We start from the raw sequence: 13,740 nt of genomic DNA, 5'->3' as shown, positions 1-13,740 counted from the left end.
AACAGACTGTTTTCTTAGGGAGGAATGGTAAGGATAAAAAACACTATGGTAGAATTTAATAGGAAAATATTACTAAATTACAACACAAACAGTTTTAATGTTGCAGCTAAACAGTAAGTAATGCCAGACTTTTGGTTGCCTTAAGACTTCCAATTTTGCATGAGTTTTTTTTTTAATTGAGATCTCCCAATTTAGGAAACCTATGCTTTCATATAGCACATACTGACCTTCCTATGTATTAATTTACCTGCATCTTGTTGAAAGTTTAAAGTTTAATAGTGCCATTATCGAAGGCATAAAGATGTTTATCTACTGTTCACTTTTTAGTTATAGTAACACCTCCTTGTTATATGCTTGATTATTGTAATAAACAAAATTCTTCTGTACAACTTTAAAAATGCTTTGATTGTGGTACCTTTTTCAGGGTTTTGGGTTGGTTTTTTTGTTGTTTTTTTGTGGTGTGGTTTGTTTTTGTGGTGTTTTTTTTTTGTTTTTTTTTTTTTTACTTAGGTTGATTAAATATCTGAAATGGTGATTAGACACCTAAAGGCTTAATTACTAAATCTCCCTGAGAAGGCATGTACAGAACTGACTTACTGCTTCCAAAGTGCTTGCCATGCATCCTAGGTGGAAAAATATCTACTTTGTTTTATCTGAATGGCCAGCATGCCTATTGGATACAGCCTTCCACAAACCCCATGAGTGGTCTGAGCAGATGGGAGTCCTATCCCTTCCATCTTGAAGAACTGTATTAGTAACCAGACTGCTATGTCATCCATGGGATGTTAAGTTCCTACTGAAGCTGCTCTTGTTCTGTTGAATAATTTATATGAGGCCAGGGAGAAGGAGAGGAATTGATTCTAGAGCAAGCTTGTCTGTGCATGCACTGCAATGGGAGGGTGAGATTGAAATATGCAGGGTGCAACGTCTATAACAAGGAATGAGGACCACTTGTCCTAGAATATCTAGTAGCCTGGTGGGGAAGCGCTTGAGATGTGGGAAGCCTGTGTTGATGTTCCTGCACCGGTTAGGGCAGATAGGAGAAGAGGAAAAACCTGTATTCCCATCCTGGTTGCTGGGTTACTGTGGAGGACAGTCTTTTTACAGTGTGACTTGGCTATCTAGCTTCAGAAGAGAGCTCAGAGCTGAAAGCACTGCGTACAGTTGGATGGCTGCTCCTGAAAAGGCATGTAATTTAGGCTGTGAATGTACCCAGGGTATTTCTCTCCAGCTTGGACAGCTGCTTGCTGGATGTTGAAGCGTTAGCGCTCTCCCGCTAGAACTGGTACCAGATGATGATGTTGTGATTTATACATTCTACTGTGAATTTATCCCTGAGAAAATAGAAGCTAGTGTTTTAAATGTTGTACCAACTTTGTCCCAGAGAGAGATACACCTTTAGTGATACCCTGAGTCAAAGATCAAGAAAAAAGGATCTGGAAAATGTGTTGACGTGCAGCAATGAACTCTTTGTTTAAGTAAACAAATGGTGCAAAAGCAGCACAGGGACCTTGCACAGTGTTGCTGTGAAGGTCTGTTGTAGGATAAAGCTGATGCAGATCTTCTGAAGTGTCTATATATCCAACCCCAGTACTGCTGAGCTATTTTTCAGAGTGCTGAGGTGGATTAGAAGAATACCTCAGAATTATATTGCAAATATGTGTCCCTAGTTTTAATGTGTACCTGTTTATCAGCAGTTGATGGCTGTGCTTCCTAGTGGCCAGAGTGCCTATGGAGTGGATTTTTAGTGCTGAGTACTACGGGTTCTCTGTTGGCTCAGGTGGTAGGAACTGCTTATTTTGGATTTGCATCCCAACAGGACATATCCATCATGAAAACTATGAAGTAATTTAAAATTGCAGAGATTGATTTAAAATTGCTATGTAGAGCACTAAACAGGCTATAGGAAGATGCTCTTGAGTTGTATGAGGAAGGTAACAGTACAGTGCTGTACCAACATGAGAATTTCTCACAGTTCACAGTGTTCTCAGTGCTTATGTTCTTAAGTACAGTTCTAAGGATAAAGTTGCCTGTTGCACTGGTAATCACTTTTATCATTGCTGTGTTCTCCCCAGGACTTGGCATGTGACTTTTAATGTTCTTGTTTGTTTACAGATTCCAGGTTGACCTTATTGTAGGGAATATGCGCAGTGGTTGTTACCAGCTCTCTTTGTTCTGCAACAAGATGACTAAGTTTGTCAGTTCAGTACTGTATATTGCTGTGCTGCTGATCTCCTTCCCATGAATCTCAGCTCAGCTGCTGCACGCTACTTCAGTTCATGCTAAATTTGCAATCTTGACTTCATTGAAGTGCAAAATTGGCTTGCTTGTCAAAAACTAGTAATACATACAAAACAATCCAGTACTTTTTTTTTTTTTTTTTTTGGCTCAAGTCAAGGCTTATGTAGGCTTAGAGAAAGTTTTTGAATTTCCACATTATGTGAGCAGCTGTTTATAGTGTGCAAACCTTGTTAAATATTGAAGAGTTTAGATTGACTCATATTTGTGTATCCTCTTAGTGCAGCAGTAAACAGCAGTATCCATCGAAGTTGAGCTTAAATGGAAAAGCAAATGATCTATGAATAGATTTTTGGCAATAGATTTTCTGTACATTCTGTCATAGAAGCTGACCATCAGACTTGCTCCACAGATCTGCCACAGTGTTCAACAATATATTGTATAAATCTATCCTGAAGTATGCTAACAGCATCGTTCATTGTATTATTCATGGTCAGTTGCATGTGAATCCAGTTGTCAAGGAAGGGATACAGCATTAATTGCCACATTTTACACATGCCTGCAAAGAGGTTGGTTTCATTATCGTATCTTCATGTCAAATAAAATTTCTGCTCTGGGACTAGCAAAAGGGCATCTTCTATCAGGCCTGTTTACATAGGAAGAATTTATACTGAATGTATTTTTTCCCCACTTCATTTCTTTTAAAGGTAAAAACCGTGCAAAATAGCATGTGATGCTTAAAATTAAAGCAAGATCTCTATGCTTTTAAATACAGTAAATATTTTGCATACTGCAGGCTGTATGGCAGAATTTGTCTGAAAATTTGAATCTCTGGTTCTCCAGTCCTATCCTATGGCCCCCCGCCTCTCCAGTAAAGTATGCTTATGCATAGGATGGGAGCCTTCTAAACCTCTTGTACTGAGGGTTTGGTGGTGGTTTTTTTTTTTTTTTTTTTTTTTTTTTTTTGTATGGACTAAAGAAATATTAATTTGGCTAGAAAGGTGGAGTGATTATCAGTCTCCTGAAAAAGACTGGAGGCCACATTTCCCTATGTTTGGTCAATTGCTTGGCTTTGTTAGTGCCCTCACCTACATTTTCACTTTTGCCAGTCTTGGCTGTTAAAAATCAAATAGGAGATTGATGCTGTAGGTTCTTGGCATTAACATATCCCAGCCAACCACAGAGCTTTATCTAAGGAAGATATCCCACAATTATAACAAAATACATATTCTTAGATTATTATCAGAGCTCTTGAGAACTTTTTCTATGCATGGACAGGAATTGTGCTCTGAGATCCCCCAGGATTTTGAAGATCTCATCCACAGTGTTTCTGCCAGTTAAGGTTCAGAGGCTGAATTCTCCTGACAGGATCAATAACAAGAAGGTTTTCTCTTGAAGGAGGATACAACAAAGCAAGGTACTTACAACTTCTTGTTTGGTGGTGGTTGTGAGGTATGGAATTGGTTGGACTAAGTCAGAGTGATAGGCTGTTTCAAAGGGAGGTTGAGGCATCATTTATGTAAGCAGCAAGTTGTGTTTATAGAAAGACAATCTTTACCAAATATATTAAGGCTGGTGTTGCATGCTGTAATATATTGCATTTTGTGGTGGCTTTCAGACCCATTTTACATTCCTGAGCTACACCATTTTAAATGTCTCCTGAAAATCTCACTGAAATGCCTCCAGAAAATCAGATCCTTTCTCAGTCTAGAGTGAGAATGTAAAAAATGTGGACTCGATATTTCCTGTGGAGCCCCATCTGGACTAGCACAGCAGCTCTCTGTTGGTTCAGGATAATTGAGTGGTTTCCTGATTTGCCCTTGGAAAGGAATCTACTTGGATAATCCCTCCAGTTCCTGGATTGCATTTTAATTTGGTTTCTTTTTTTTTTTTTTTTTTTTTTTTGGTATCTGTGGTGGTTTGACCCTGGCTGGATGCCAGGTGTCCACCAGAGCTATTCTATCACTACCCCTTCTCAACTGGACAGGAAAGAAAATGTAGTGAAAGGCTCATGGATTGAGATAAGGACAGAGAGATCACTTGTCAATTATTGTCATGGGCAAAACAGATGGGGAAATTAGTTTAATTTATTACCAATCAAATCCAAATAGGATAATGACAAATAAAGCCCAGTCTTAAAAACATCTTCCCTCCACTCCTCTCTTTCCCAGGTTTAACCTTAATCTTGATTTTTCTTTGCCTCCTTTCCCTGAGCGGCACAGGGGGATGGGGAATGGGGTTGCAGTCAGTTCATCACACGTACACCTTGCACTCTTCCTCTGCTCCAGCATGGGGTCCCTCTCACAGGAGTCAGTTCTCCACGAACTTCTCCAATGTGGATCCTTCCTACCAGCTGCATGAACTGCTTCAGCATGGATCCCTCCCACAGGGTGCAGTCCTTCAGGAGCAGACTGCTCCAGCGTGAGTCCCCAGCGGGGTCACAAGTCCTGCCAGCAAACCTGTTCCAGCATGGGCTCCTCTCTCCATGGGTCCACGGGTCCTGCCAGGAGCCTGCTCCAGTGCTGGCTCTCCATGGGTCACAGCCTTCTTCGGGCATCCTCCTGCTCTGAAGTGGGGTCCTCCCTGGGCTGCAGGTGGAGATCTGCTCCACCATTTACCTGTTAACTGTTAACCTGAGCTGCAGGGGCACAGCCTGACTGACAATGGGCTGCACCACCGGCTGCAGGGGAATCTCTGCTCTGGTGCCTGGGGCACCTCCTCCCCCTTCTTCTCCACTGACCTTGGTGTCTGCAGAGTTACTTCTCTCATGTATTCTCACACCTCTCTCTGACTGCAGTTGCTGTTGTGCAGCAACTTCTTTCCCCCTTCTTAAATATGTCAGAGGTGCTACCACCATCGCTGATGGGCTCAGCCTTGGCCGGCAGTGGGTCCATCCTGGAGCCGGCTGGCATTAGCTCTGTCGGACATAGGAGAAGCTTCTAGCAGCTTCTCACAGAAGCCACCCCTGTTAGCCCCCCTGATACCAAAACCTTGCCACACAAACCCAAAACAGTACCTCCAAACTAAAAGCTACTGATAGGCAGTAGGTTTGTGTTTCTTGCTGTTGTTTTTAAAAAGGCTAAGTAAAAAAATTTTGGGAAGCAGTGCTTTACATATGTATACAATTTTGTTGGTCAGATTGTCATTATCATAATATCTTTTTACTAGGGGTATGCGTTATAGCTGAAATGTATGTGGAGTGTTTTGCTTAGTACAAACTGGATGTTGCATTTTACTATGTTTTACATTGTAGTTGTTAACCTGTCTTCTGTTGATGTCAACAGTATTTGGTTTGTTAAGGCTTGGCCATGGAATCAGCCTTGTTTAATACTTTTATTGGTGACGTTGGCACTAATCTTCAGATGATGTAGACTTGTGAGATAGCATCATTACAGAGGAGGAATAGATTAATGTAGGGAGAAATGAGTTATCTTTATAACATTGAATAGAGAAATATATAGGAGTCATATGTATACAACCAATAACAAGAATTTTTGCTAGAAACTTGTGAACTGTAGAAACCAAAAAGAAGAGACACTTGAGTGCCTTGAAGGAGGAGAATGAGCTATTGTCGTGATAGAGTCTTGAGTAAGGCAAGTGGAAGAAAATAATATGTGAGGGGATGTGGTGGGCAATGTGTTGGCGAGGCCACCCTGGCAATGAGTATGCACTCAGCTTAGCTATGACCAGCCACAGAGCTGGGTGCTCACCACTCACAGTGGGAGTGATGCAGCTGCCGTGTTAAAAAAGGAAGCAGCGAGACAGGCTGCCTGCCTCTTGTTTTGCTGCTGCACACTGATTCTGCAAAACCCACCGGAGACAGGAGTTGGAATGTGTTTCACTGAGACAGGGCTTCTGAGGTGCATCAGGTATTGGAGCTAAGCACTGACTCAGGAGATTTTCTATCTCCAGTATTTAAGTTGCTCCCAGCCCTGTTAGAGTGAGTATTAATGGTTAACAGGCTGCTCCAGCAGGGCCAAAGCTGCTGCCTTTCTGTGTGTAACATAACATTTCTCTCCATGGAAAGTACTTGTTTCAGTACGTTTCAAGGACAAGGTCCACAAGTCCAAACTATTACAATGACGTTATGCAAGAATAACCATTTTCAGTAATATGTTGTCTGTGAAGCATGTTAGAAATACAGTTTCTAATTTCCATGTTCTCAGTTTTTAGAAGGTGGTTTCCAGAGAATTAACAAGAAAGTACCTGTAATTTTGGGGCTCGTTATGCAGTGCGATGTTGTGATATCTTACAATGTTACCTATTTGGGCTTTGTGTGTACATTGTAATACTTACGAGGAAACTGGGTTTCTCTCTAAATTTATGGTTCCTGAAGTTTGGGAAATTTTATGTATTGGTGTCAAGAATGCCAGTAGACTTTTAAATGGTTATGCATTTTGACAATTTGAAATAGTATGGATAATTTTATTCTAGAGTAAACACTGTAATGGGACATGAGCAGTGGATTAAATAGCAAGAGGTCTTGTTTGATCACTTGGATGACAGCTGAAGTGGGGGAAAGAGGAGGTATTATACAAACGTATTGAAGGAAACAAGGTCCTACAAAAGAAATGAAGATGACTGGAATGTGAGAAGGAACCTGGCTGTTACCTATCTCTTACCATTGTCTGTGGTTCATGCACAGAAGGGAAGGGTACTGAGGTGGCTGTTGAAAACAGGTGACAGTACAAGTGAGCAGGAGTGTTAAATGATGTCTCTGTGAATTGCACTTAATTTTCTGTTCTACTCTTGGGTTCTTTCATGGTTGTGCTTGGAGTGATTGAGGATGTGGTACTTCTATTCTCCAGCACCACCACCTCTAAGCTACTGGTCTAATGTAGGCAGAGAGCAAGAGGGAGGTGAGACATGTCTTAGTTCCAGTGCAGATCTACTTTGCAACACCTGTCCCAGCCTGTGGGCTTTTGCTCCCCAGGTGCTGCTTGAGAGCTTTGTGATGGGAGAATCTTATTTGAGCAAAGCCAGGTTGTTCAGGGATCTGCACATAGAAGGTAAAACTCTCCTCCTCTCAATGACTCTAGTTCCAGTTTCTCCATAGCACAGAGCTATTGTTTTTTTACATCGAGCATCAATGACTTGCATCTGCTTAGCTTTGCAAGCCTTCAAGTAACATGCAGTACTCTGTCACATAGTACCAAGTCTCTAGTAAATGCACTCCTGTCCTGACTGTACTTTGTAATTTCAATTTAGCAGGCTTGAAAGATGCTTTACTGTTCCTGAGTCATTGACAACCCTAGTGTGAAAGTATCCAAATTGCACACCTGTGTGTACTTCTGCATTTCCCAAAGAGTGACTCAGGCTTCTTTTTCAAACAGTACGATTAGTGTTTCTTTCAGGAAATACCAGTTTCCTCTGGTGTTTATTCCAGTCCTCTGCTTCTTTGGGTTGCAGATGCAGAAAAATAAATAAAAGGGTTTGGCATGGTTTTATGCAGGAAGGAAAACTGTGAAACCTAAGATGGATTCTTTGATAGATCAACCATGAGGTGGCAAATACATCAGCCATGAGCTGGCATATAGATCTGACAGCTTGCGATAAATTCAGGCCAGCAGTATTGCCAGTGACTGATTTGTACTGCAATTAACAGGATTTGGGACCAGCATTCTGGCCATGATGGGAGTACTGGAGATGTCAAGTGATTTGATTTTTTAAAACTATTTTTTCAGCTCCCATTTCTCTGTTTCCTGAAGTAAAACAGCTAAGCACAACTGGTGCACCAGACAGACATGGTTGCCACTCTTCTCACTACTCAAGGTACTAGCACCTTGAATAACACCCAAGTTGTTCTCTTTTACTGCTCTAGCACTTAGCTGGAGAGAATTGCTGTTGGATGAAGGAGGGAAGAGAGATCGCTGCCCACTTTCCCTTTTATTTGTGCTGTGAGCTTTGGCAGGGTTCTCTGGTAGATGTGAAGGAGAGGGGAGCCAAAGACACACAGTAGATGTGGTGCAGGGCAATGCTTGGGAAACGGTATCATCAGAGAGGTGCACAACATTTGCTTTTGGATATATAAGGCATTGTTTGGTCCTGCCAGTATTTAGACCTGTACCCTATCTGCCATTAAGTCTTTGCCTTTTGGAAAGCAGTGAGTCTTTGCACAAAATATATTCACATATTATATCTAAAATATGGTATGTTTTATATTATATTTTAGGTGCAGGGCTGAAGGTTCAAAAGTCTGTTCTTCAGGTACCCTTCCAGAAGGAGGTTCAGGAGGTGTTAGGCTTCCTCTTAAATGTAGAGAAGAAAGGCAGAGCCTGAGCCCCACTCGCAGAAGTCAGTAAAATATTGAACTCTGCTGGATTTCCCATCTGTACTTCCTTATCTGTATTTCAGTTTCTCATCCATTCTAATAAGTGCTATTTGGCTTAAGTTTATCTTTCAGAAAGACATCCAGACTTGCCTGAAGACATCAAGTGATGGAGAATTCACCACTTTTCTTAGTTAATTAATAGAAAGGAGTAGTTGATGAAAGATTGATTTATTCACTGGTTCAATTGCAGCTGCAGAGTGTATTGCCTGTGGTTGATGTGAAAAAGCACTGCCTTTATTTCTGAAAAAGCAGCAATGTGGTAACTTGGTTTGGTCAATTCTTCCATTCTAATAGCATCCACTCTAGAAGACAGGCTAGAGTTCCTAATATATGGTAGTTTCTGTTCTGGAGATATAAAGCAGACTGGTAAGTTGCATCTATAATAAGTGAAAAATAGGTAACCATCAGAAAAAATTGTTCTGAGCATGAGCCTGGAAAAAAACCCGACTCTAACCCAAGAATTGTTAGCCTCATGGTATTAAGTTTACATAGGTCACCACAGCACATGGAGTGTGATTCATCAGATGTGTTCACCCTGGTATTCCAAGCACAGGTAAAAGGAACTCTTGTTTATCACTTTGTATGCTATTAAATCTGTTTTCATGAGCATGCGGTATCTTTGTGCTTCAGGATCAAGCTACTGGTTATATTTGTGAGTATTGCTCTCATAGTGCTTGATTATAATGTTTCCATTGCTTCTGCTTAAGTGTTTATTTTAAGAATGACTAATTTTTTTTTTTTTTTTTTTTTTGTAACTTGCAGAGTACAGATGCCAATTCAAATGTGAGGAAAAGAATGAATGCCACAGTACAGTCTGAAGCGGATGGTGGGAGCCGAATTGACACAAGGCACAGCTCCATCCAGCCTCTCTCTGTAGCTCAGGGGTCTTCTGACATTACACCCCACTCCCTTTCTGCATCAAGTCCCAACCCTTTCACACGCATCAATGCATCAGAGACATTATCTTCTGCAAGAGCTACCCCTCCAGCTCCTCCTTCTACCCCAATTTTGACTGGATTTGTATCCCAGCATGCCACAGCTGGATCTCCTTCCATTCAGCACTTGCTTGGATCTAGACTGGAACAGATTCAGACCACCACACCTAATACATTAGGAGCATCTGCAAAGCCATCTGCTGTCACACCACCTGCTCCCCCTGCCTCGCACTCTGGCACGAGTAAGATAGACAAATATGCACGCATTTTATTTCCTGTTACCTTTGGAGCATTTAACATGGTCTACTGGGTGGTGTATCTATCCAAGGATACCATGGAAAAATCGGAAAGTCTAATGTAGTTTTGCTGCTATGTAGTAGTTCCTAAATTATACTCACATTTGATGCAGAGTTTCTTCTTTTGAAACTGTTTAAAAAGGTCAATAATTCTTATTTATAAAAGCTGTGTGCTACTTTCCCATTGTAAAGGCTGGAGTTATTGGGGATAATAAGTTAACTCCTACCAGAGTAATAGGTAACAGATTTGTCTTCCTCCCTTCAGCTAGCAGTGAACCATCAGTCTCTTGAGACAGACTTGCCTTTGGGAGGAACACGCACCCAAACCAAATCAAAGGCAGAGGTGCATAGCTGTGCAGTGGAACACATCTTGACTGCTAGGAATATGCATGTTGATTATTACAGATCCCTGAGGCATGCAGCACTGCTGTCTGGACACAGCATTGCATTCTTGGAGTGCAAGGTCCATGTCTGGAATATTTTGACAGTGCTTGCTAGAAAATGACTTTCCCTGCTAGATTAAAATTGGCAGAATGAGGGGAAGAAAATGAACAATGGAAAAAGCAAAGAGAGTCCAGCCGGGGAGAGTGCAACTCCAGAAAAGTTATGCAAAGGAGTTGTAGAGCTCCATATATTTTTACTAGGCGTTATTTTGCGTTGCAACCTGGGAAATTCTCACTTCAAAATAAGAATGAGTGAACCTTGTAAAATCTGAAATCTGATGTAATTCTCAAAATTGGAGTTTGTTGTTTGGTAAGGTGATCTTAAGTGTGTGATTTTTCTTTGACCTTGCTGACCAGCTTGAGTGGATTTATTCCTTAATTACATCTGTTGTGGTAGATGAAGACCAGGCCCACAATGTTCAATTTTTAAATTTGAATTCTTTGTTCTTTCCTTGGATGCTCTGGGGTTTGTTTATATTTTTGTCCATATTTGTCAGTCACACTCATCTGATTTCATTTGAACACATATTTCCCCTGCCTCCCCCCCCACCCCACCCCCCAACTGAGGTTTAAAAGTGACTTAAAATTAAGCAAAACAAATTTTTCCTATGCTTTGATGAGCGTGGCTATGGCACATCTTTGAGTGAATGAGAGACACTCTTTTATGAAGGAATGCTGTGACATAAGTAAGAGAATAAAGTTTCTAGGTGAAGCCTGGGGAAGAAATAGTTTATAATTCATTTGTTTCTCTTAAACTATGGCATAGATAGGTGCTTTTCTTAGTGGCTCAAATTGCACTATGCAAGCAGGCAACTTTATTAAAGAATTGAATAGTTTAAACGTGATAGAAATCTTGATCAGAAATGTTGTTTTCACCAGAATGGGTGGAAGATATGAAGATATGCTGGCAATAAATCTAAAAATGTTTGTACAGATCCATCTGGCTAGGCAAATGGTTAGTATTTCTGTGCAGGTGACAAGTTAAAATCAAAGGCCAAATTCTCAGCTGTGATCTGGCTGTGCCTTTAAAGGGTCTGGACTAATAGCTTCAGTTGGTTGGAATAGCAGATTGTTAACCTATTGTCAAGGTTTTATGTTGGGGGGCAGATCAGGTGAGTGTTGAGTGGTTCTGTGCCCAGGTATGATTGAGTACATGCATGAGACTGCCCTAGACTATGTTGGGACAAGAATCAGAGTGAAGACCACCCATAATGATGAAACTATGACTGTATCTCTGTGCTGCTTTCTATCTTTGCAAACCTTTTAGCCAGTTCATGGCTGTGAATCTGACCTTTAACTTATGAGACCTAGGAGACTGCAAGAGATGTGTATCTTCAAGAGATGTAGTATGGATCCCGGGCTGCTATTTCATGCGCAGCACTGAACTGTCGATGATAGAATGCACAGGATGTGGGAATGTCTTACATGACTTTCTTATGATGTGGTGATATAAAGTTACTTGGTCTTTTTTCACTGAAGTGATGCTCTCAGAAGGCCAGGTATGGTCCTTTCCTTTTTTGCCTTTTACATGTAGAAGTCGTCTGAAATTACAGCACTCCTTGGGAAACTATTACATGTGCCATAGCACAGAACTGAAAATGAAGCACCCATGCAAGATGTCTAACTACAGTAGTTTTCATCTTTGGATGTATCTCTAGTTGCTGTAGCTGTTTCTTCCCTAATTTGGTCATATTATTGCAGATTGTCAGAATATAGTATACAAGAAATTGTTTATTTATTTTGTTAAGCCAGAAGAAACAAGGCTAATCCTCTAGCAATTACTGATCAAAATTGCTAAAATTGGACAGTATTTCTAGTGTGAAGAACAATGGCCTTCTGTGTTGAGAACCTAGTGTTTGTGCCAGAAGTTACTGCAGTTACTCTTTGCTTTCCTCTATGATGAAAGGCAAGGATGTTTTCTCTCAGGCAGAGCTTTAAACGATTCACTAGAAGCAGCTGTCTGTTCCTTCCACCCATCCCTATATACTGATTGTATAATCAGCTTTGTTCAGTAGGATCGACACTGGTTCAGGCAATTTGACCATGATCAATCTTAAGTGTGCTACTTGGATTCATTTGTAGTTCCTGTTTCATTTTAAAGACTTATAAGGGGGAAAAAAGGATTGCAAAAATTAATAGATTCCAAATATTTATTTCTGTTCCGTTTTGGAAGAAATTTCTAATGATACCACAGGAAAAAAAAAAAAATTAATCTGTCAGTTATTTCTGAAATACCTTACAACACTTGCATGCCTATGTTCAAAATGAGATATAAAAAAATTTACCTCATTATGAGTCTAGGACTAGTTTATTGTACTGTGCTTTATGTTACAGCATATGAAGAAATTAGCTTTCCAAACTACCTATGGACAATGTAAATAGGAATTTATGGTTAACAGTAGTTCTTCATTATATTTAATCTCTTTGTAGAGTGATCAGAAACAGTAAAGAGCCTGCAGTATACTCAGTAATACTGGCAGGTTCTGAATACTGTGTCATTCAGAAGCACAAACAAAAGCAGGAATATTCTAAATATAGCAGCCCAAATGTTCAACACTGTTAACTAAAATCTGAAGGGACAGTGTTGTAGATGTAATTTCATGACCACATGACTTATTATAGATGGGTTTGAGTGAGATGAACTCTACAGGAGCTATTATTAATTATTTTTTTTTCCTATTGGTTTTGTTGAACAATCTTTTTTGACAGTACCATGGTGAGTTAAAACTAACCAAACACTTCAGATAAGTCATCTCTGTCAACAGGAAATGAAACTGGATAGAAAGCCAAAAAATCTTACCAGAAAACAGAGATAGATCTCCAATGACTGCTGTTTCCTTGGAGACATTGTTACCAACAGCAAAACTCCCACAGACTGCAGTGATGCAGCCCCAACCACTAAAGCAGTCATTTGAAAAGATCAGTTAAAAACTCAGTTCAAGAAGACTGTCTTCACAGAAACTGAAGTGTAGTAGTCAGTTGTGAGCTGGGGTCAAATTTCTATCAGCCCACTATTAACAGGTTTCACTGCAATTGTGAAAATAATGACGCCAGGCAAGGTGGGAAAATGAGACACTGCCCCTCCATGTGACCTTAGCTCTTAGAATTCACCAGCGGAATTGGAGTTTTTTCTCCTCCTATAAAATCGACTCATTTCTATCACATGGATGCCTGTGGCACATTTCTTCTTCCACATGTCTTTTAAAGAAAAAAACCTAGACTTTGTAAACTGTTTAGTCATCCGCTCTACATTACCCTGTGATCAGGCAAGTAGACCTTTGAATGAAGGAGGTAAATAATTTAATAAGGAAAGTGATTAGAGCTTTTCTGTTAATGGGAGCTAAAAGTTATTGATTACAGAGTGTTTAAGCATAGCCTTTGTCATTTCATCCTTTCATCATTCAGGATGGACCTTGCAAAAAATTCGGGAAACGAAGTAGCTGTATTTAATAGGATTTAATTTGTATTTGTATAGAAAAGTGAATGAACCTAGCTTT

The 13,740-nt window shown here is 40.3% G+C and overlaps 1 protein-coding gene across 3 annotated transcripts in view; it reads left to right on the top strand.

Annotated features, from left to right (window-relative positions):
- Positions 1–10,908, top strand: part of GABRA4 (gamma-aminobutyric acid type A receptor subunit alpha4) — a 39,053-nt gene extending 28,145 nt beyond the window's left edge. For all 3 annotated transcript variants that reach the window (XM_074903822.1, XM_074903820.1, XM_074903819.1), the window contains one exon: positions 9,332–10,908. In XM_074903822.1, the coding sequence (XP_074759923.1) occupies positions 9,332–9,865 (534 nt within the window). In that variant the 3' untranslated portion in view covers positions 9,866–10,908. The remainder of the gene's footprint in view (positions 1–9,331) is intronic.
- The last annotated feature ends 2,832 nt before the right edge of the window (positions 10,909–13,740 follow it).

The sequence above is a fragment of the Athene noctua genome, chromosome 4 (assembly GCF_965140245.1).
Source record: "Athene noctua chromosome 4, bAthNoc1.hap1.1, whole genome shotgun sequence".
In the NCBI taxonomy this organism is placed as follows: Eukaryota; Metazoa; Chordata; class Aves; order Strigiformes; family Strigidae; genus Athene; species Athene noctua.
Note: the sequence above shows the minus strand (reverse complement) of the source record. Positions and strands in the feature narration are given on the sequence as shown.